The sequence below is a fragment of the Marmota marmota genome, unplaced genomic scaffold, assembly GCF_001458135.2.
Source record: "Marmota marmota marmota unplaced genomic scaffold, marMar, whole genome shotgun sequence".
Lineage (NCBI taxonomy): Eukaryota > Metazoa > Chordata > Mammalia > Rodentia > Sciuridae > Marmota > Marmota marmota.
Window position 1 is genome coordinate 17,951,837 of NW_026000229.1, and position 24,782 is coordinate 17,976,618.

Genomic DNA, 24,782 nt, shown 5'->3' on the forward strand with positions numbered 1-24,782 from the left:
TGATGTGTTGGTTTATAGTTGTTTCAAAATTAGTTCATATTTCCTTCAAACCTGGTAGTCTGCAGGCAAGTAGTTTACCAGTATCAGAACACCCCAATTCCCTGACTGAATTAATGGAAGGTTATGAGACATCAGATTTTCCTAGCAGCCATCAGCATCACCCAAGAGTCACACTTCTCATTAGATTGCAGGTCAGGAACAAATGAGGATAGTCTTGCTGACCAGCGCTGAGTCACTTGCTCTGGACACACAATTCACCTTAAGACTAGATGGGTGAGGAGGATGAATCACAATGACATGAAACCTGAACTGTACTGGGGAGACTTTGAGGATGCTTTCAGAAAGTTGGATACTTGTGCTGACAGTAGTAAACAGGCCAAATTGTGAGGCAGTAACCAGAAATGGGGTCAGTCTGGGCACACAAATTGTCCCTGGCTTTTCAGAGTGGTTCAATCTGAACAGATAGTAGATATTTGTGAAGGAAGCTTATTGGGGTGGAAGGAGAACCTGTCTTTCCACGTCCACGAAATACCATTGCCTGAAGGTGTGAACCAACTATTTTATCTAATTTTTACCTTCATTTTAAAATCAAAAAGGATTTTAAGGAAATTAATTTATATAGCAAACCTCCAAAGATCATTAAGGAAATGTGTCCTTTATATATTAGAAACAATGTTGACAGAGAAGACTAGATGAAAGCCCTTGCTTGAGCCAAAGTCCAAAATCCAGTGTTAACATTTAATACACAATAGCAACGATAACAATCATCATCAAAATATATATCTTACACATTTCCTTGTTTATATCTTTTGCATTGAGAATTTGATGACACAAATCCTCTTATATATATGGACATATTTTCTTAAATTTAAATGTAAACTAATTTAAACAAAACTGAGGCATGGGTTAACCATAAAAATGTTCATAATTTTAACTTCTTTGTATCTTAAGACAGGACTAGCATCACAACCCTGATTCTGAGGGCAACAGGGGATATGTTTTGTCTTGCAGATCCTCTCACCTTTGGCTGACTCAAGGACATTCCTCTAGCCTGGCACAGTGGCACATGCCTGTAATTCCAGCAGCTCAGGAGTCTGAGGTAGGATGATTGCAAGTTCAAAGCCAGCCTCAGCAAAAAAGAGGTGCTAAGCAACTCAGAGAGACCCTATCACTAGATAAAATACAAAACAGGGCTAGGGATGTGGCTCAGTGGTCAAGTGCCCCTGAGTTCAATTCCCAGTGTCACCCTCCACAAAAGGACACACCTCTGCCCCAAAGAGCAATATAGCACATGCCAGTAGCCCAGTGTGACATATTTCCTTCTTGGGTGTCAGTAGAGTGGCACTCCACTCCCCAGGATCACCATCTATAGTTTTGATATCTGGTTCTTAGGGGAATTCAACCTCCCTAATGAAATATTTAATTATAGAGCTTATTCATTTGGATTTGGGCCCTTACACCTACTAGAGATCATGCATACTTCCAGAATAAGTAAGTTATTTGTTGGAGATAGCAAATAAAACAGACAGGCATGGTGGCATGCACCTATAATCCCAGTAACCAGGGAGACTGAGACAGATGATCACAAGTTCAAGAACAGCCTGGAAAATGTAGCCAGACTCTCTCAAAATAAAAAATAAAAAGGTCTGGGGGTGTAGCTCAGTGGTATAGTACCCCTGGGTTCAAAACCCAAGGGCAATAAAAACCCACACATTTTAAACTATTTATGCCTTTCTTTTTATAGTTAAGGTAGAAATTATTGATGGTTTCAGATTTGTGCAGACTCTAAAATTAACTCACACTTTTGGTTTATTATTTGGCTGGTTATGATTTTCTCTGAGATCCCACCCCTGGGGCCTACTCTGGTCACTCCTTTTCATTGGGCAAGGAGCCCACAAGCCAATAGTTTACTTGCCCAGAAGCATGACTTCCTTTTAAACCATACTCAAGGTACCCAGACCCTGAATTCCCTGCCAAAGTCACTGCTTCCCAGACTGATATGGTCTTCTTCCACTGATCTTTCCTTCTGAGGGCAAACTGTACAATTGGTGTGGCATCATTGGCCCAAGTAGTGACCAAAAGGGGGTGGAGATATGACCAGAGTTTGGTTGGGATCTACTTCATGTCATGATGCCACTAGGTGACGAAGAAGGGCATCTGTATTGGTTAGGACCACCCTCCCTGAACCAAAACCTTCTAATGTGCTCTGAGGATTTTCTGGGTCATTATAAATGTCATTATATCTGTCAAGGTGGGGAATTAGTTCATTAGTTTCAGCTATAATTTTTAAACATATACTATGTGGGCTCTCATTTCTCTCTTGCATCAGGTCCTACCCATGTGGAACTGGGTCTGCTCTTGAAATATGTTTGAGCTTGAAAATTTTAATATATGATCATCCCTCAGTATCCATGGAAGATTTATTCCAGAACCCCCATATCAAAAAATGTGGGTGCCCTAGACTCTTATATAAGAAGGTATAGTATTTGCATTTAACCTATATTCTCCTGTATACTTTTAATCATCTCAAAATCACTATGATACATAATGAAATGGAAATGCTATGTAAATAGTTGTTGGATCATATTGTTTAAGGCATATTGACAAGAAAAAAGTCTGTACAGATGCAATTTTTATTCAAATATTTTTGATCCATGGTTCGTTGAATCTGCAGATGTGAAACATCTGGATATATATGCCAACTGTAAAGAATCTGCTAATGAGGGCTGAACATCTGGATATTTATGCCAACTGTAAATAATCTGCTAATAAGGGCTGGGGTTGTAGCTCAGTGGTAGAGCACTCGCCTAGCATGTATGAGGCACTGGGTTTGATTCTCAACACCACATATAAATATAAATAAATAAGTAATATCTATCAACAACTAAAAATATTTTTTAAAAATTAAAATTAAAAAAAAAAAGAATCTGACAATGAGGTTGAACTGTGGGTAGTGGGTGGGCCACACTGCTACCAGGTCAAATGTAGTATTGCTCTAAAGCAACATTCAAATTATATCCCAACATTCTGCTCCTATTCCCTGATTCAAGAGGAGAAACTCTGTAGGGGTATGTGTGTGGGGGAGACAGTGTTTAATATCCACTAGGAACCAGAAAAATATGACAGGACTGTTTTCAAATAATTCAAGTCCCACACTAATGCTGTGATCTACACTCCTGCCATTGCTTTGCCAAGCTCTCTTCTCGGTTGATTTCCGTAAGCTGCTTGGGGTTAAGAGCTGGGCACTTTGAAGGCCTATTTCAGGCAAAGAATAAACTAGAAATGGAATGAGGCCAGGCTTCCTGCCTTAAACACTTCTTTTCAGCAAATCCCTAAGCCTTTCTGTTTTGTCAGCTGTAAAACGAGCAAACTAATTCAGCCCTACTTCAGAAGGCGAGTGGCAGGTTTAATTAGTAATGATTTCGATGGGCTTTGTCATGTAAAGTCGTCTATCAATGAAAAGGAGCATTAGAGCTATTTTACCCAAGTCATTTAAGTCTGGAGTGCATCCTGATTTCTGCTGTCACATTTAAGAATCCAAGTCCCAGTGGCAGATTGCTACAGACTTCAGAGGTACAGGAAAGCATATAGTTGTGTTCAAGTTGCCTGAAAATAAAGCAGGGCTTGGTAATGGAAGGGAGCAACAAGCATGAAATCAGTGCATATGTCAGATATCTGGCTGGCAAGCAGCACCAAGATCCACTTGGTCTAATTAATAACAGGTGATAGGCTGGATTCCACACCAAAGTACAAAGAACAAGGTATATCCATTTATTCCTGGAGCTGGACTAACATGGGACAGACTAACATGGATTCGTATCTCACATACAATTTATTTAATAATGTTCAATTGCAGATCATAACTTTTATATACCTAGTAGAAAGGACTGTTTTTTTCCCTTAATATCTATAGTGTTTCTGGGATGGTAGATCATATTCAGTCTTGTGTTATAAGTATGCTCATACAGTCTTTTCCTTAATATTAAATAACCTTAAATTCCTTGAAAACCCCAAGAGGGTCTTAATCATTTTTACTTGGTCCATGACCAAGTAAACTCACACTTTTGGTTTATTATTTGGCTTACAGGAAACACACAGAGAAAGCTTGTTCAAATACTTTGAAAATAAAAAGACCTAATGAGTGATAAAAATGATACAAAGGGGGGTGGGGTTGTGGCTCAGTGGTAGAGCATTCACCTAGCACGTGTGAGGCTCTGGGTTCGATCCTCAGCACCACATAAAAGTAAATAAATAAAATAAAGGTATTGTGTCCAACTACAACTAAAAAATAAATTTTAAAAAAATGATACGAAGGCCTAGAGTCCACTAGGGAGTTACATTTTTTAATTAAAAAATTTGTTGGAAGACCTAAAAACAATATTGTAGTGGTTAAGATCAAAAGTCTTCAGCTAAGTCTGGGGATATAGCTCAGTTGAGAGAGTGCTTGCTTTGAATGAACAAGGCCCTAGATTCAGTCCCCAGCAACACACACACACACACACACACACACACACACACACACGTCTTCAGCTAGGGCTCGGCTGGAGTGTGGTTCCGTGGTAGAGCACCTGTCTAGCTTGCATGAGGCCCTGGATTTGAGCCCTCATCTTTAGTTGCAGCCCAACTTAGATTTGTATCTTACTTCTGCAAATTTTCACTTGTGAGTCCTTGGGACTTGTACCTAATTATCTCTATGCCTTAGTTTCTCCATCTATAAAATAAAGATATTAATACTGTCTCCCTCTGAGATAATCCATGTGAAGGGCTTAGAGCAGTGCATGGCACAAAATAAGTGCTCAGGTGATATCCTGGCCATTGTCATCCTCATCATCAATTACAGATTGTATTGGAAGAAATCTTAGTTGCTCTCAGAGCCTAGAAGTATAGCCTTCAGATTTGGCAACCTGTCCCATAGTTCCCTTAATGCCATTTTATAAATCTGAAGCAGGAATCCACTTAGGTCAGAACCTCCAGATTTTCTCCCTCTCACCCCTAACTTCAGATTTTATTCTTTGGCACTTGAAAAAATATGAATAAAACAGTTCTCGTTCAGATATAATGTTAGGACTGTTTTAAAAAGGCACTTTGCAAATGAATTACTTGTTCATAAGGCACAGTAATTTTGTTGGTTGTAGAATAATATTGTCAGGCTACATACATGTAGATCTTTGTAAATTGACTCAGTGTCAGTGTACTTGGTATGTCTTTGGTTTGTTTTCTCCTTTGATGCATGGACCCAGATTTGATTATTCTACATGAAAAAAAAAAAAAGTTTTTGTTGTAGACATTTATCACCGGTTTGCTGAAGTTTATGGAGAAAATGTTCCCAGTCAATAAACTGAATATTTTGTGTTTCAATGAGAAGGCAGAGCAACAGCAAAGCTGCCTAAAGGGGAGGGCTTGGAGCCACCAGGTGCTGTGCCACATGAAGCAGTAAAAACAGTTAGGAGGGAATAAGCACCTGGTGAAGTTTTCATCCAGTCTATGCCTCCTTTCCCAATCCCCTCCACAGGAGTCACTATCACCTCAAGCACTTCTGCTGGCCCGGCCACAGATGATTGGAGTAAACATTCCAGACTCAAACTAAGACAACCAGATTCTCTTACTAGGGCATCTGGAATTGGGACATAGGCCTATGGTCAGTCACAATTGGCCCTGGAACTAGGACAGCATATAACAGGGGGCTGATGTGGCCATTTTCACTATGTACTCTGGGAGGCAGGAAAACCAGGCTGTGGAGCAAAGAGACTGAAGCAGTGTTAGAGAGGAGAGATAAGAAACTAGGTTGCCCCAAGAAAAAGAGAGAGGTGGCAGAAGCAGAGCTGTCTCCACTCCCAGTGTCCTTTCAGGGTTTTGTTCCCACCCCCATGGGGCCCAGCTACCCTTCCTGCCCTGGCCTATGTCCAGGTCACTGTCCATTTTAGCTCATGCAAGTGTGAGATGTCTCTGTTACTTGAAACCCAAGGAGACTTTGCTAAATCAGTGCTCTGGCAGAGAGGGGGGCCAAGCCAGAGATCCTGGTTGTATGGAAAGTGTCTGCCTGTTGATGCCCACCCTGGCCAGTGTGCTAAGATCAAATAGGCACAGATGATTTTTGCTGATGATTGGAGTAGATACAAGAGATTCACGGTTAGCCCTGAAACAATGTTCTCTTGGTCACTGATATGCTTTCTTGTATATTAGGAAGTATCATTGATGGCACACCCAGAATTTTGTTTCACTTGGAATGTTTCCATGGGGTATGTCATTGGTTATGTATACTGTAGCCACAACAAATAATCAGAAGTGGTTTCACCAATTCCTCCAATAGATCAGTTCTATTGCTGGAGCATTTGACACTCATCTGTAAGTGTGACCCTTCCCCAGATTCACAGGCGAGTCTTGGGTCTAGCTGAAGGCTTTGAGGAGCTCTGTTTTGGTAGTTCAGGACACATAGTTAGGTTACCCTCTAACATGTCATGCTCCAACTATATGTGTGAGTTTTGGCCTGGACTTCTGCCCTCATCCTGGAATTGAGTCTCAGGTCTGATTCCTTATTGTAGGACTTGAGTCTTTGATTCCCAGGCTTCAGTGCCTGCTTCCTTTCCTGAACCTGCCCAGGACCCTGCATCCTTAAGGTCAGTACTCTAATTTGCTTACACCTGTTCTCCCCAGGTAATGTGCTGGAAACACAAACCAAGGTGAGACCTTGCTACCTGCCCTTTGTCCTGCCTGACTCACACTGCCAGACTGAATCACTCACACTGTTCTTCCCAGCATCTCCTCCCCACTCTACCACCTCCACTTTTATCACTTCTAGTAATCATATTTGATTACTTATTGGAGACCTGTGGTTTTGTTTTTTTTTTTCCATTTACTAGATCTTTTCAAACTCTGATGCTCTCTAACCTACTACGTCACCAGTTACTACTCTGAGGGTCCATGTGGTCCTATGGCTGGCTCTGCTTGCCTAATCAGAGCTCCTCCCAATGACCTCATCTGGGAACCAAAAATCAATGCTTGGCACTCAGTAGACTGACAAAAATGGAGAGTGAGGCTGGGGATATAGCTCGGTTGGTAGAGTGATTGCCTCACATGCATAAAGCCCTGGGTTCAATCCCCAGCATCACCAGGAAAAAAAAAAAGGAATGTGGATATAGTGGAATGAGGGTGTTGGGAGCATGGGTACTTGTGCAGACCTGAGTTTAAGTACTTGTTTCTTCATTTGGACAAGTATATTAATTTCTCTAGAACCCAAAAGGATTATTTAAAAGTTCATATATGATAAAGCATCTGGAAAGATCATAGGTATTTAACAGAATACATCTGCTTTTCTTTCCTGTGTTTAGATTTCTAAACAGGTTAACTGACATATAATTTATATACCATACACTTCACCAACTTAAAGTGTATATTTCAATTATATTTAGTACATTCAAAGCAATTTTAGATTTCTTAAAATTCAATTAAAGCATAAGGGTCTGAGGTGTAATAGCAGTTAAAGACAGGATTTTAATCAGCTGTAAGTTTATGTAAATCAATAGTGTAATGCTATTGAATTGGCAAAAAATCTTAGTGATATTGGGCTATACTGATACAAATATGATTATCAGAATAGGCAAAGTAATGAATGGTTCCATTATTTTAAGCTGGCAATATATTTAGCCATTGAAACTATTTTAATAGTGATATGAGCAAATGGAAGCATATCAGAGAATAAGGAATCGCAAATACTGTTTACAGGAGTCAGTGATACTCATCCTGGAGAAACCAAGTCTAAGAAAAGATAAAACACTATCTTCAATTGGCCCTGGGCTTGTTTTTGGGAAAATGAATGACATGTATTTCTGTGTTTCCCGCCCTGGGCTTGGAGAATTTAAGTTAAGCAAACAGATTTTGATACAATAAGGAACAACTGAAGCTGTCTAAAACTGGAGTGGATTGTTCCTACATAACCTGACATTTGCCATATGATTAATAAGTCAGAAGGCAATGTCTCACAGAGCTCTTACTCTGTGTAATGTGTTGTGCTCAGGCAGGTAAGACATGTAGGCCAACTCCTGTTTCTTCAAAGTTGATCTGCCAGTTTGTGGATGAGGGGCTAATTGAGACAGGGGCTAAGTTGCTGAGACTAGCCTTAAACTTGCCTGAGCCTCCTGCCTCAGGCTCGCTGGGATTACAGGTGTGCATCATGCCTGGCCAGTAGTCCATTCTTTTTGTATTTTTCATTGCAGGGAACAGCAAAAAAAACCAAATTTTTTTTTGTTCTTTCCTTTTGTAGTGCAGGGGATGAAACCTAAAGCCTCACACATGAGAGGTAAGTGCTCTATCTCTGAGCTATACCTCATAGTATATATAGTGTTCCCTACTTTGTGATCAGAGGATAGAGAAAAGGAAGCCCCAAAGTATTGATATGGATATTTTATCAATAGACCTAGTGATAACGGAATATTCCTAAAATAATACCTGAGCATTCTGATCAGAGATTATGCCCACCTCTTACCAACTCTCTTAAAGTAACTTCATCTTCCTACTTTGAATTTGGCTGTTGTTGGGATATTTACAGAAACTAGCAAACACTATAGCACCTGAAACCCTAGTCTGTCCCCCAGCTCATTTACCATGCCCCATTTCTTGAGTGTCTGTGCTACTCAAAGGCTATACATTGGCCCTGTTCATAAGACAGGACTTCTACTAGATTTGTGGACCATATGTCTCTATAAAAAATACATTTAGAGCCAATGTTATTTAACTTTCATTCAAGAGAAATTTGGAACTTCAGTAGTTTGATTTAGTAAAGTAGTTTCAAATGAGTGGAATGTTTAGGGGTAAACGAGGGAAAATTAGACTCATTCTCAACTGTTTTCTAGGATCTATCTATTACAGGATTTTTTTTTTTTTAGGAAACCCATAACAACTATGGTCTATGTATTAAGCAGGTAAGCAGCTCATTACTTGTGGAGTGCCTGTGTCACAGACTAGGTGTCCTTCCAAGAGATGGTTCTCCTCTCACTTGAAACAGGAAGATGAGGCTGTCTGCTGGCCAGCACTTGTCCTGAACAACAAGTGGTTCTTTATGCCACTACTGAGTTTGGATAGGACAATCTCTCAGCTTTTGATTCAAAGGTTATAGATCCCAGCAAGTATTTTCTTTCTTTCTTTTTAAAGTATTATTATTATTTATTTTTGTGGTGCTGGGAATCAAATCTAGGACCTTACACATGCTAGGCAAGAGCTTTATCACTGAGTTATACCCCCAGCCTGCCAGCAAGTAATTTCTGCCAATTGAACATATTTACAATAGTCCTCAAGGTAGAACTGTTGTAAAGACGTTGATTTTTATGAGTCCCCACAAGGGAAACCACCAACAGCTTAAGATTCCCAAAGACAACTGATTTCTTCATTGTCAAGAAGCACAAGGAGCTGGATGTGGCAGTGCATGCCTGTATTCCCAGGGGCTGGGGAGGCTGAGGCAGGAGGATCCAGTTCAAAGCCAGCCTCAGCAAAAGTGAGGTGCTAAGCAACTCAGTGAGACCCTGTCTCTAAAGAAAATACAAAATAGGGCTGGGGATGTGGCTCAGTGATTGAGTGTCCTGGGTCCAATTCCTAGTACCAAAAACAAGCAAAACACACACACACACACACACACACACGGAATTGCAGCTGCATTTATTGAGCACTTACAGTTACTATGCACTATTTCTTTTATCTTCATATAACCTTATGAAATCAGTATAAATATTTTCATTTTATATATGAGAAAACAACTCATATAGTTAAGTAACTATTAGAATTAAATTAAATCTCCTAGGGAAAAAGAGTTTATATTGCTTGCTATTTTGTGTATAGCAGACATTCCATAAATAGTTGAATAAGTTTTTATATGTGACTAAATAGAGCACCATCCTTCTTAATACTTTGAGCCCCTTAACCATTTGTTTGTTTGTAAATGATTTTATTTTGAGGTTTTTTTTGTGTGTGTGTGTGTGTGTATGTGTGTGTGGTGCTGGGGATTGAACCCAGGGCCTTGTGCATGCAAGGCAAGCACTCTACCAACTGAGCTATATCCCCATCCCAACTATTTGTTTTTTAATCATCTTTTATCTAATGGAAAAATAGAAAGCATTTCATTTATTTTGCCTGTATGCACTTTACAAGGGAAGAAGCTCACAGCTCATCACAGTGTCTTATTAATCCCACCCCCAAAAGACTGAATTATTTTCCCAACTTTGGAAACAAGTTAACTGAATCTCAGACAGAATTCAGTGGTGTTTTGGTTTCCCCATCACACCAAGTGAGACGAAGAAATGATCAAAGGTGTGTATCAAGAAAGATCTAGTCAAGTTAGAAGAGACGGAGTCTAGATAAACCAGATGGAATGGTTAGTCCTCAAAAAATGGCCATCAAGTCAGTTATGTTGAGTGCAGTATTTTCCTGCAGTGATTAGCACGATTTCACTATTAGGATATGAGACCAAATTCTGGTCTTCAAGAAGCTGTGGACTTTTCGGGAAGATAAGACACAGATTCAGGGGAAATAAAATATCAGTGCAAGAGAAATAGAAAGAAAACCCTCAAAAGACTGCAGTGGTTATTAAGAAGTGATTAATGTAGGCAATAAAGAATTCAGAAAAGGAAGCGATTACATTTGCATAAATTTCTACTGACCTTCGTATTTTCATAAAACATCTTTACTATTAGCTGGGGAATTACAATGAAGTTTGAGAGAGTAACCTGCCTCTAAGTAGCTCACTTTCTTCCCTGGAGACAGGAGGATAAAGAGAGAGTCTGCAGGAAAGCTGAGGAGAAAGCCAGAGACCTGATTACCACAGCAGGCAGGACAAGTGCTTGGAGATCTCACCTGGCTACCAAGTGTGTATAGGATCCAGAATTAAGGTACAAGATCTGGTGAGGGCCTTCTGGCTGAGACCTCCAGTGGAAGGGGAGAGTGCTGACTCCCTTTCAGGAGTAGTAGCTTTCAGTTCTTTCTGGCCTTTGCCTTTGAAAACTGTAAAGAACTTGCATCAGTGGTTTTCAACCTTGGCTGCTCATGAAAATTACCTGGGTAGTTTTTAAAAATACTGCCAGCTGGTACCAAAATATACTAATAAATAAATAAATGCTGCCACCTGGATCCTTTCCCCAAATACTGTTAATTTCCTTGGTCAAGGTTGATTTTTTGGTAATTATAATTATATAATGTGCAACCTAGTTTGAGGATCATTGAGCTCCTGGATATGATAAAGGAGAATAGATTTGTTGGAATAAAGATTTCTTGGAGAAGTAGGGGAAGAGAGAACTTCCCTGCTTCAATCTAGAGATATATCCTTGATTTTCTTACCCTGGAATAGCAGTAGTTTGAGTTCTGGCTTCCTGAAAGTTCCATTGGGAAGGTAGGAAGACTCCAGAGAGAATGGCAATGTAGTGGGGTGGTGGGGATACAGCTCAGTGGTGGAGCATGTGCTTAACTGTGCAAAACCCAGGGTTCAATCCCAGCACCAGACAAAATAAAAGAATGTGGTGAATCTAGGCCAGTGCTTCTCACTGGGATGTACTCACGTATAACTGGATCTTGTTAAAATACAGATTCTGAATCAGTTGATCAGGGATGGTGCCTGAGAATATATATTTCCAACATGTTCCCAGATGATACTAATGCTGCTGACTGACAAAATGACAAGGATATGCTTGGCTAGGCCTATAAGTCATATCTTTAATATTCTCATATACATTTCAAGTACAGAACAAGAAGAACCTTAGTCTGTCAAACCTGAAGGGTCCCATGGACAGGAACAATGGACATTCCATGGTGACCCAGTTGATTGATGACTAAGGAGTAGATGGGCCCTGTCAGCAAAGCCATACAAGCTAAGAGGGAAGCATTTCCCTACTGGGAAAATCCCACATTAGGGTCCTGACAGATGGTTCACTCAAAGGTATGACTAAAAAGAGTTTCCTTAAGGGAGTATTTACAAGGCTGGGACAGGGTTAACAGAAACAGACAAAGGATTATAAAGCACCAACCCTCAGCACAAAGGGGAAGAACAGGGGAAAAACATGGAGACAGGGACACCATGTAACTGTTGCAATTAGTCACTTGGGATAAAATGGCCCATCAAAGATAGATCCTGAGGAGTAAATAACCCAACATTGCTCTTCTCTGGCAATTTCACTCTACTGATGCTCAAACTCAACTAGAAATAAAAGAGGAAGGGAATCTAGTGGATGCAGTCATCAGTCAGTCTCCTGGGCACGAGTAGCATGAAGTATGAAGGGCAAGATCTGGTGGTAGACACATGCAGCAAACCTAGCACAGTCCTCAATAATGAGGGACATGATCTGCCAGCCCAGTTGGTATGGAAAATAAAGAAAATGACACCAGAGTTTGGGTCTGAGAGTCTTAAGTCCTTATCAATGGGAGCTTACCCGAGTTTGTGAGGCATCCTTATGAATGACAGATGGGCTGCAACCCCTACAGTTGGTTCTTTGGGCACAAAGGCAATGCCGTTGTTGGAGAATGGTAGGCAGAAGAGAGATGGCCTTTCAGAAGTTGCTGCTGATATCAGAAATGGTTGCGAATAAACCAGAAATGCTTTGAAACCTGATGACAGGTGAACAATAGAAGAAAGAGAAAATGCAACCTTGTTAAAGTTTGCAGATGACATGTCTTAGGAACTTCTCAGGAAAGAAAAAAAAACCAGAAAGGGAAGGGTGTGAAAAGTTATCTTTAGGGCTCCCACCTCCCACTCCAATTTTTTTGAAAACACAACTAAACTAAACCTCTGACCCTCTTTCTGGGAAAACAAGGGCATAACTGAAGAATTTCAGTCCAGGGGACAGGTAGTGGCACTTTCTCAGACCAGATAGGCAGCTGGAGAGTTCTCAGAGCAGAAATCATAACTTCAATTTGCACCTCATGGTTCTTTGGGCAGCCACTGGGGGTGTTCTTTCTGAAGGATCCCAAGAGCAGGCTGTCAATACAGAGACTCTGGGGCCTTCATCTGCCTACAAGTCCTTTAATCTGCCATCAATGCACAGGCATGGGGACAGGTCAGGAGAAATTGAGCTTTGGAGGGGGAGACAGTGTTAGAAGTAGAGTCAAGGTCTTCTTGACCTTGAGAGTTTTTTCTTTCTTATGTTGCCTCTGAGTGTCTCATAGGTGAAGAGTTTTTTTGATACCCTACTGGGAATTGTTTATAAAGAACTGAAGCAAATGTTTAAAGAACTGAAAAACAGACATAATACCCAATATTGTCAAGGGTGTAAAAAAGAGGTTATTCTCATACATTTTCTTCTGGAATAAAAATTGTTTAACTCTTTTGGAGAATAATTTGACGGTTCATTTTATAAACTTTAAAATGTGCACAACTTTTGACTCAGTAACTCTTCCTCTAGAAATATGTCCTAAAAAAATAATCAAAGATGTACACAAAAACTTAACTAAAAATGCGCACCTCAGTGTTGTTTAAGAGTGAAAAATTGGTAACAGGGAATAATGTTAAGATTTTACAGAGTTGAGGAGGGATACATAGGTGTTCATTTCTATATCAGTTTTCTATTGTTGCTGTAAGAAATTACCAAAAATTTCTTTTAAAAGAATACAAATTTGGGGCTAGGGATGTGGCTCAAGCGGTAGTGCACTCACCTGGTATGCGCAGGGTGTTGGGTTCGATCCTCAGCACCACATAAAAATAAAAAAAATAAAGATGTTATGTCCACCGAAAACTAAAAAATAAATATTAAAAATTTTTCTCTAAAAAAAGAATACAAATGTATTATCTTATAGTTCTGTATTTCCAAGTTTAATCAGTTTCTCACAGCTAAAATTGAGGAGTTGGCAGGGCTGTGTTCCATCTGGAGGCTCTAGGGGACAGTTTATTTCCTTGCTTTTTCTATTCTGTAAAGGGTGCCCACCCACATTCCTTGGCTCATAGCCCCTTCCTCCATCTTCAAAGCCAGCAACATAGCATTTCTCAGATGCTTCTTCCTTGGCCATATTCTCCTTCTCTCTCCTTTCTCTTCCATTTTCAAGGACCCTTGTGATTATTTTGGGTCTAAACATATAATCCAGCATAACCTTTTAAAAGTCAACTAATTAGCAACCTTAATTACACTTGCCCAGTTACTAGAGATCTTGGGGATTGGAACATAGACATCTTTGGGGGCCATTATTCTGCCTATATAATTGTATTATTCTATATACGTATCTGTATGGCAGTATTAAAATTTATTAATATTTTAAATACCATAGTTTAAAGACTCAAACCTAACATCCAATTCAGTGTATGAATGGAATGAGATATACATACATGTGTTATATAGTGATAGATATATATATATATATCAATGTCCCATAATACATATCATAATATATATCCATATATCCACCCATAGGATAACTTCTATGTGCCCATTAACAATCATAAGGCAGGAGAACACATAGTATTAGGGAGTGATATTCATTATCTATTTAATGAGGAGAAATTTAAATCTACCAAAGATAATGCACAAGATAATCCCAATCATAAAAATTCAAAACCAAAAATAAACCTATGCAAGTGAGTAAAAAATATTTTGAAGGATACGGGTCAAAACTTAACAATGTTTATTTCTGGATGGTAATCTTAATTTTGTTTTTCTGCATTTCCCCAAATTGAATATTATATCTGTATTCTTTTTGCAAAGAGAGAGAAAAAGTAATTAGGAACGTCTTGTTGGGACAATTTTCCAGTCAAGCTTCTCCCTAGTTTCTTAGTGTTCAGGCACACATGCTCACGCCACCCTTCAAGCATTCCTTCTCGTCAAACACACTTCACATCTGGCTATATGCGGTATTCCCCGCTTTTTCAGGATGGAGTTGTCCACTCTAAAAAGTATGCACTCTAAAAAGTATGGCAGGAAGGGGCCTCTAGGTAGAGGGCGCACAGCAGAGAATGAGTGCTGCTTAATAACAGTTTTAGATCAAAGCAAACCCAAGGCACAGCAGCATCCTGTTGAGAACTTCGAAACCTGCACCTTGGAAGGCAGATGCACAAAGATAGGAACCTGTTTAATAATCTTTCTGCTACATATTAATTGTTAATAACATTGTATTTCTTAACACAAAAAAGAACAGAGAATACTCGCACCGCTTCGCGTGCCTAGAGCAGGGCGAAACGAGGGCGGGCCGGTTGTGTGAGCGGCCGCCGGGTCCAGCTCCCCTCTCCCGGCCTAAGCTCGCCGTGGCCCTCCAGCCCGGCACACTACAGCCTGAGCCTGGCCCAAACGCCGTTGGCTCAGGGCGGAGCCTGCGGCCTAGCGGCAGGTTCGTGGGGATGAGGACAGCACCACCCTCGCCACCCTGGGAACCTTCGTTGGCCTACACCCGCTGACCCAGACGGAGCGTCCTCACCACCGAGAAGAGTGCCTAGAGTGGACGAGCCCGCCCCACCGTCCGCTCCGCTCCTCCCAGCCACCTCTATCCCGGAAGTTGTGCCGAGCGCCCGATCGCGTGCTGCTAGCCAGAAGAGTCTGTCGCCTGCTCGATCTGGACGGACCGTGCTTGCGAAAGCATCACCATGCCTGTGAGTTGTTTACTTTGGCCTCAGGATTTATTTCGGGCTTTCGGTCTGTCCGGGGTTATAGGGGGCAGTTGAGCCTAACGGCTTCCCCTGACCGCGACGCTCCCTGCCAGAGGTGGCCGGCGGCTGGAATCGCTGGGCACTTCTCGCGTGTGAGGGCTTGTTGTGGCTTGCCCGGGCAGCGCGGCATGGCGGGCCCTGCACGGGCGTGGAGCCGGGTGGACCCGGAGCCGCCCTGGACTGCCATCTGGAGTCGGTGGCTAGGGGTGGAACTGTTCCCAGCGTCACTTATTTTGGGTAGGCGCCGACGAGACTGTAATCGTTGGAATCTTTTTTGGTTTTCTGGTGCTTCGTGGTTCTCGCCCCTGAAGCTTTCTCTGGGAGGCTGTTTCTTGCTTGTTTCCTTTTCAACATTGCCTTAGCAGTTGTTTTACGTACTAATTCCGTCCAGGGCGGTCTCATCTCAAGTTCTGTTAGATCAGATTTCTGCCCCGAGGGCAGAAATCACCAAGGCGTTGGCGAGGACTTACGACTTCAGCGGTTTCTACTTTCAGCGAGTCCAGAGTCAGTCTTGTTCTTAGCATCGCAGTTTTGTTTTTATTGAAGACTATTATGTAGTTGAGGAAACAACGAGTTTAGCTTTACCTTTGGCGTTCTGATCGTCACAAAGCCCTATGGCAGGTCCTTGGAAACGCAAAGTATTGGCGAAAATGATCGGATCATTAAAATTTTAAAATATCTTAATTGTTATCAAGTATGACTGTTGTTCCTATTTTGCATGTGTATTTCCTGTATGGTTAAATATGCCAGTATTTTGGTTAAACTCCAATAATAATAATGTGCCTTTTTATTTAGTTGGCTAGAGATTTGCTACATCCTTCCTTGGAAGAGGAAAAGAAAAAACATAAAAAGAAACGGCTAGTTCAAAGTCCAAATTCTTATTTTATGGATGTAAAATGTCCAGGTAAAATTTCAAATTTTAATTCTTTTCCTACGGGAAATTTCTGAAGAGATTTCTCTTTTGTTATGTATGTATAGATGTTAGGATCCTCTGTTGAATAGAAATGAAATTACAGAATTGAAAATGTCACAAGGAATATTTTCATAATAATGTACTCAAGTCATTGTAGAAACATATTTGGGAAAGGTAAAGATGGGCATCCGAAGGGAATCTGATAATTGACTTAATAAATCCATTAAGTTGTTCAGATGATGAGTTTTCTTTTTTATGATGTGATGAAAAGTTGATTTTTCAGTGTAAGCCAGGCTGCCCAGTGTGGTGGCCATTAGCCATATGTGGCTACTGAGCACATTTGGCTGTGTCCAGTCAAAACAGAGATGGTCTTTAAGGGTAAAAGGTACACTGGACTTTGAAGATGTAGCATTACAAAAAAATTGATTACATGTTGAAATGCTAGTATTTTTGAAATATCAAGTTTAAGAAAATATTCATTTTTTACCCTTTAAACAAACTTACGTGGTTACTAGAAAAGTTTGTAACATATGTGACTTGATGTTGGAGCACTAAATCCTTACATGAGATTAATAAAACATTACTTTTTAAATAATATTTATTTACATATTACTAGATATGCCAAACAGGTGCTGATTTCATCAGCTTTTCACTTTTAATATTGCCTTTTTTTTTTTTTTCCAGGTTGCTACAAGATTACCACAGTTTTTAGCCATGCCCAGACAGTGGTTCTTTGTGTAGGTTGTTCAACAGTGTTGTGCCAGCCTACAGGAGGAAAGGCCAGACTCACAGAAGGTTTATCATTTGATATTTTCTAACCCAGTGATGAGATATTTTTTAAATTTTTCATTGTGGACTTTTTTAGTAAAGAGTGCCCAGTTCATTTGGATAAATTCATACTCTTGACTTTACAAAGATCTCCTTTATTGTTTTTCTAAATTTGGAACACTTTCTTTTGTACTTATTCACCCAGTTTGCTTAGCTTGGAAGAAATTAAAAATAAATCAGAATGGGAGCAAGAGTAACTACATATAATCCTATGATTTTAAAAATCATAGGATTTAAAAATTTCTCTTGTAAATATTTTGTTCCATATGTATTTGGTATATTTAACTTGAGATAGTTTTTTATCATTGCCAACTGAAGAAAAGATAACTATTATATAATTAAAATGCCACAGGTTTCATTTTTATGAACAACTACTTAATGATTAATATAAAACTCTTTAATTCCTCTTTCACTTTAGAGCAGTAAGAAAAAATAATTTTGTATATAGTTTTTCATAGTAATACTTGCAGATTTACAACTTCATTATGATATGAAGTTTATTTTGGTGTGAAATTTATTTTGGAGCTGTGAGTTCTGTGTTGTTTTCACTGAAATAGTTACGAGGGTATTAACAGTAAATCCAAGGTCTATTTAGTGTGATTTGGTAAGATCTGAGTACAAAGTCAGCATATGATATTTAAGAGTAATATTACTCTTAAAGTGTATTCATAAGATTTTTGAAACCTTTATTTCATGGTATGATTTGGACTGATATTTAAGAGTAATATTACTCTTAAAATATATTCGCAAGATTTTTGAAACCTTTATTTCATGGTATGATTTTGGACTTTTGTGTGCAAATACTGACTTATGGTTCAAAGGTGCATCTATAGCAGTTTTCCTAACAGACCTGAGAAGAACTTGGAGTTACTTTTTGAGGAAAACTATTTTGAATAGTTCTAAAAAACTATCTTCAAAACAGTTTTTTATTGTTGAATTCAGGCTAATGGTCAAGACTCCATTATATGATTTAAGAAACCAGAGTGACAATTATGGTCATAGCAGAATAAACCATAATGGATTTATTATAGCAAATTTGTGATATAAAGGGATAAATAATTTGTATGTATATATCAATCTAATATTCCTAAAACTGAAGTTTTTACTTAAAACATACTTTTTGCTACTGAAGTTTTACCAAAGATGAAATAAACTTCATTTTAATATACTCTTGTGATTCCTTTGCAGGTTGTTCATTTAGAAGAAAGCAACACTAATGATCTGTGCAACTTCCAGAATTTATGTTTTCTCACAGAAGCCTTATAAGTTCAGTAATTCTAGTTACTCTTCCAAGATAATGTAATTACATTTGATTTTGTAAGGTATACAACAATGATCTCCTATTTTGGTGTTTTTCAATAAAGTTTTAATTATGGACAACCGCCCCCCTTGTCTTTTTTAAAGTATGAGTATGCTATCAATTTTTTTATACTGTGTATGTGAATTTGGTTTAAACGTTTAAAAAATGTATTCTGATTATTTTGTGTCTTTCTAACATTTTCCAAGTTGCTGTATGTAGGACTGAATATATCCTTTTAGGATATTATAGCTACATTTTTTACAACTGTAGACAGAAAGGATTCTGTCAAGTAATAGTATTTACTGTTGACCCATGCTTACATTAATTTTATTTCAAATGGGATGACAGAATAGCAAAATTTCTGCTATTTCTGTTCTACCTGTACTGGTTCATATCCTCCCTACTATGTCGGATCTACTGCTTTTTGCATAGCAAAACCTCAAAACCTTAGAAAGAAATTAGTCCTGTCAAATTTAGTTAACCCATTAAGTGCCAAATTTTTAAATTCTCTAAATACATATTCAAATATTTCAAAATAACCATAAGTGTTATATTTATGTTGTTCAGTTTAAGTTTTTATCTGGGACAATGGGACAAAATGGGTTAAAAGCCTACATTTTATACATTTGTCTTAGGGACACAGTTTTAATGTTGATTATTCTATAGGAATAGAAATTTAAATTGCCACCCCGAGCCCAGAATGCCCTCATCTTCAGTCTGCTCAGTGTTTTGTGTTCATTCATTACTTTTCAATTTTCTTATTTCACTTTTCGTGATATGTATTTAGAACAGAGGGGGCATTAAGAGCATGACTTTATTATGACGACTTTGCCTTTATAATAATTTGAAAAGTGGTATATTCTATTTGCAGCCAGATATATTAATTAAAATCTATGTATTATGTAAACATTTTTTTAAATTTTTATTCTGTTATATATGACAGCAGAATGCATTACAATTCATATTACATATATAGAGCACAATTTTTCATATTTCTGCTTGTATACAAAGTATATTCCCACCATTCGTGTCTTCTTCATACATGTACGTAGGGTAGTGATGTCCATTCCATTCTATATATGTATTATTTAATGATATTTTTAAAAATTCAGTTGATGGACCTTTATTTTATTCATTTATTTATATGCAGTGCTGAGAATCAAACCAGTGCCTCACACATGCTGAGCAAGTGCTCTACCACTGAGCCACAACCCCAGCCCTCAATATATATTTTTTAGTATGACTTTGTGTGTGTGTGTGTGTTGTGTGGGGTGCTAAGGATTGAGCACATGTGCTCTGCTACTGAGCTACATCCCCAGCCTTTGACTTTAAATTCTTTTTTTCTTTTTTTAAAACTGAATTGCATCGATAAAATTGCATGCCACTAAATGTGACTTTTTTGCTCTGGCAAATTTGTAGAGGTACACCCCCCACCACCACCCCCGCCTTTGGGAAGGCAGGATAGTTTTTTACATAAACAGGTATTAGGGGCAGATATAGCTCAGTCTAAAACAAGTTCTAGTGGTTAATTGCTTGTGATTCTGGGAAAAACAAGGATAGTAAAACAACTTCATAGGGTTGTTTTAAAGATAAAACAAGATAACTTACAAAGTGGTTAGGACAATGCTCTTACAGTAAATTCTCTGTTAATAATAAAAAAGGATATTATCTATTAATCAAGTATTTTAAAGTTATTTTTCCCTAAAATTTACCCCTCATTAGCATATCAGAGCACAATTGTGTTAATTAACTACTGTAAAACAAGCGATTTCCAAATTAAGTGGCTTAAAAAAATAATTAATTACTCTTCACGATTATGAGTGACTGCCTTTAGCTGGAGGCACAACTGGAGTGGAAAATCTAACCTGGCTTTAGTCACATGTCTGGCAGCTGGTGTTGCTGGCAGCTGGGGTATCTTAATTCTCTAGTAAGCTAGTCTGTCTTTACATGGCATTCTTGAGGTAGTTTTTTAAGATAGTGAATATAGAAGCTTAAAGGTATCCTAAGGCTTAAAAGCAGGAACTTGTGCAACATTATTTCTACCACATTCTATGGATCAAAGCAAGTCAAAACCAGCCAGCTTCAAGGGAGTAGTTCACCCAGCTCCACCTTTGGATGAAAACCATGACAAAATCATGTTGCAAACTTGCATGTACAATGAAATGGGAGGAAATTGTAGCCATTATACAGTCTCTTACCTTTGGGAGAACTCTAATATTGATCAAGGTTATTCATTCCCTAATCCATGAAAATGTCCACCATCAATCCTTAATGAAGTACTTTGTTTTCCCTAGTCTGAATAAGCAAAGTATAAGTGGGAAATTTATGTTAAAGAAAACACAAATGACCAATGAACATATACAAGTATGTCTAGCTTTCACTGACAGCAGGTTAATGCAAATAAAAATCCTACAGTTTTGCATATAGTTTGCATAATCAAAAATTCAAGGGCTGAGGTTGTGGCTCAGTGGTAGAGCGCTTTGCCTAACCTGTGAGGCCCTGGGTTTGATCCTCAGCACCACATAAAGATAAATAAATAAAGGTATTGTGTCCATCTACAACTAAAAAATATTTTTAAAATTCAAGATTAGATGTTAAAAAGTGTTGCCATATAAACAGGTCCAACCATATAAAACTGTCATATTCAAATGTTTCTGACATACAAGAACAGTAATTTCATATGATTCAACCCAAGAAAAAGATATTTCTTACATTGTCTATAGTGCCAATGTGATAGTGATGTTTTATAGCAGTCAACAACAAACTGGATTCATGTGTATCAACTTGTCCAGATCACAAAAACAATGTAAATTTAAAGGAATGTAGAAAACATGTATAATATGATACTATTTGTATATAAATAACAAAAATTAATACTACATATTAAATATGGATACATATGTATGGCTGTGAAAGTATCAAACAATGAAGTGGAAGGATATACACTAATTCCTGATGAGAGATGCTTGCTGGGCAAAAGGAGTGGGACTTTGATGGTTAAAGGGGTCTTCAGCCTTATCTACTTATTATTATTTAAATATTTATTTTTTAGTTTTAGGTGGACACTATATTTTATTTATGTGGTGCTGAGAATCGAACCCAGGGCCTCAGGCATGCTAGGTGAGCACTCTACCACTGAGCCACAACCCTAGCCCCTATTTATTATTTTTTTTATGTTTATTTTTTTGAATTGTAGATAGACACAATGCCTTTATTTGTTCACTTTTATGTGGTGCCAAGGATCAAACTCAGTGTCCCACACATGTTAGGCAAGCACTCTATCACTGTGCCATAAACCCAGCCCTACTTATTATTTTAAAAAGACTAATTTGACTAGATGTTAACATTTTAAGTTCTGGGTTTTGGGAATATGGTTATTTGTTTCACGTGAAGCTTTCTGTATCTTTCTAGTATTTTTTTTTTTTTTAAGTTTCACAAAAGTTCAACTTAACAGAAGAAAAAATAAAGCAAATCATTTGTAGCCAATGATCAGCTTGATAAGTTGTAAGTTTCAACAACCACAACAACAAAGAAACAAAAAACTTAAGTTGTTCTTTACCCTAATATTAAGGATCAGTTATGCCAGAGAGATCATTTTGTGGGAAATGAAGACTTATCAATACTAAGAAATCTAACATCATTAAGAATATAAGTAATTGTGGCAAAAATATCTAAGAGAAATTCTAAATTTGGGGTCTGTGAACTTCTGATGTTTGTATACTGGCTCATTTTCTGAGAAGATTCATATCTCAGAGTTTCTACAAGAATTCTAAAAAATTTAAAAGCAACTACTGTATGTATTTAAAGGCTCAAAAAAGTTATATCATTAATATGATAAAAAGCTATATCATTAATATCAGAAACCTTTTAAAAATTAGTTATTTTGATTTTTAGTGACAATATTTAAAGCATATTTAAATTTTAAAATAGCTTTAAGAGAAGGTGAGACCTTTTATGTTTTTCAAGGAGGGCATGGATTGGGAAATTTGACAAACAGTAATACCAGACAGACATCAGGAGAAATAAGGAGATGAAATGGGTCTGTTATAGTGAGACACTCTATTTACACTTAAAGCAACCCAGAACTCTATTTACTTCAATAAGGTGGTGAGTGATGAGATGGACTTAGGGCTCAGAACTTGTGAAAAATATTTATTAGAGTGTACAGAACTTTGACTTCTTTTTGAGTTTTCCTGAATTTAGTGGCACAGTGGTAGCCTCTAGGATGTGACAGCAAAATATTCCAATGTCAACAACACTATAATAAGCCATCCGAGGAGCCATTCCCAGATGGCTCCCAGTGATTTGCAACTTCTGGTGTTCATGCCTTTGTACAGTCCTCTCCCACAGTAAGTCAGTGTTGATCTTTGAATAAGATTAGTTCCAAGCCTAGATTATAAAAACACTGTGGCTTTTGCCTAGTTCTCTCTTCATTTACTTTAAGGGAAGCCATAGTACAGTTAAGACAAGCTATGGAGAAGCCCAAGTGGTGAGAAACTGATACCTCTTGCCAAAACCCAGTAAGAGAGGCCTCTGGCCCAAAGCCATGTGAGCGAGCCACTTTACAGTCAGATGTTCCAGCCTTAGTCAAGCCTTCGGTTGACTGAAGCCCCTGTGGACATTTTGTCTGCAACCTTATAGGAGATAGCTAGGACCGTCCAGCTAAGCTGCTTTGAACTTCTAAAACACAGAGACTGTAAGAGGATATTAAGTTTGGGGGTAATTTTTTTCATGCAGCAATAGCTAATTTACACTATACCAAATGAAAAAGTTCAGACACAAAAGACCACATACTGTACGTATACAAATCATCCATAATCAAAAACCACAAAGACCTACTAAGTTGCTGGTTATTAGGTATTGGAAGAAGAGAGGAATGGGGAGCAAATGCTCATAGAAACAAAGTTTCTTTTCTGGGTGAAAACATTCTGGATAGTGGTAATCTTGTGAATGTACTAAAAACCACTGTATGCTTTAAAGGATGAGTCTTGTGGCATTAACTATGCATTTTATCTGAACTGTACACACACACACACACACACACACACACACACACCAAGAATCTGGAAAAAAGCATGGAAACTGGAAGGACTTTAAAGATAGTGTTAGTGAAAACATGAAGAGCCTTGAAGAAACCGTGATAGCTTTTGAGGATGCTATAGATGTGGACTTAAGGAAAGTGATGAAAATCTTATTACAGATTAGAGGAAAGGGAATTCTGGTTGTGTAGCAGCAGAAAGTGTAGCAACACTATTGCTTGCAGTAACAGAGAATAGAATAGTGCCTCATGAACCGGGTGACCTAAAGGGGATTTCCAGACTCAGTGCTGAATGTGCCTCCTGAGTTCTTGCTGCTTATACCAACGTACAAGAGATGAGATAAAGGAAATAAACAAATAAAAATGAATAAATAATTAGTTTTTTAAGTTCTCCTATCTTCAGATGACAGATGATGCTAAAATTAAGAAATGGCCTCAAGGCAAAGATAAAATCTAGGACACTTCCAGGAAAACATGATCTCAAGTTAATTCCAAATTAGAGGCTTATTTTGAAGGGCACTTGGGTGTAGATTTTGTCTACTGGCATAAACTGCAGTAAAATTAGCAGGATACTCTCACATTTAAAAATATTATATTGTCAGAAACACTGCTAATTAGATTGAAAGGGCAGATAAAGAGACCTTTGGCCCTCCTAACTTTAACATGCAGGAAACAGGCTGAGAAAAATCACTCAGCTGGAAACACATGCTACCTTACATGAATAAAGAATAACATCTGAACCAAGAGCCCAGAAAACAGTCAAAAGCCAAGCCTTAAGTAATAATCAAGGAGCTGCCAAGTTAGTTGCCAGAGGATTTTGGGATTGCCATGGACACCCTCTCAAAACTTTTTGAATAGGAGGGACTACAACAGTAACTCTCCATCTGTTGTATAGTGTACCTGTGGGGAGCAAATAACTTGTATTAGTTCACAGGTCTTAATATGAAAAGGAACTATATACTTGAATTACTGTACTTAAGGAACTATCCAGAACTATTGCCAAGGAGACTTATTCACATTTAGACCTGATTTAGATGATAAGATGTTGGGCTTTGTGCTGCTGCTACAATGGGATGAAACTTCTGGAGGACTTGGGAGTTAAGTT

General features: G+C 38.4%; 1 protein-coding gene and 1 long non-coding RNA gene across 3 annotated transcripts; one reads left to right on the forward strand and one right to left on the reverse strand.

Annotated features, from left to right (window-relative positions):
* Positions 1 to 12,404: 12,404 nt before the first annotated feature.
* Positions 12,405 to 15,479, reverse strand: LOC125613303. The gene is made up of 2 exons (XR_007343822.1): positions 15,370 to 15,479; positions 12,405 to 12,579 (listed from the first exon to the last, which is right to left on the reverse strand). It is a non-coding gene; the product is annotated as an uncharacterized LOC125613303 (long non-coding RNA).
* Positions 15,384 to 18,716, forward strand: Rps27l (ribosomal protein S27 like). Of its 2 annotated transcripts, none has more exons than XM_015480573.2 (4): positions 15,384 to 15,541; positions 16,394 to 16,502; positions 17,196 to 17,306; positions 18,528 to 18,716. In XM_015480573.2, exons 1-4 carry the CDS (start codon positions 15,536 to 15,538, stop codon positions 18,554 to 18,556), a joined length of 255 nt encoding a protein of 84 aa, XP_015336059.1. In that variant the 5' UTR covers positions 15,384 to 15,535; the 3' UTR covers positions 18,557 to 18,716. The 2 variants fall into 2 exon arrangements, with proteins under 2 accessions (XP_015336059.1, XP_048649014.1); XM_048793057.1 differs by lacking the exon at positions 15,384 to 15,541 and adding an exon at positions 15,593 to 15,835.
* Positions 18,717 to 24,782: the final 6,066 nt, after the last annotated feature.

Coding starts and splice junctions, on each gene's coding strand:
- Rps27l (XM_015480573.2), top strand. Junction 16,503..17,195: donor TATGGATGTAAAATGTCCAG/GTAAAATTTCAA, acceptor TTTTTTTTCCAG/GTTGCTACAAGATTACCACA. Junction 17,307..18,527: donor AAAGGCCAGACTCACAGAAG/GTTTATCATTTG, acceptor ATTCCTTTGCAG/GTTGTTCATTTAGAAGAAAG.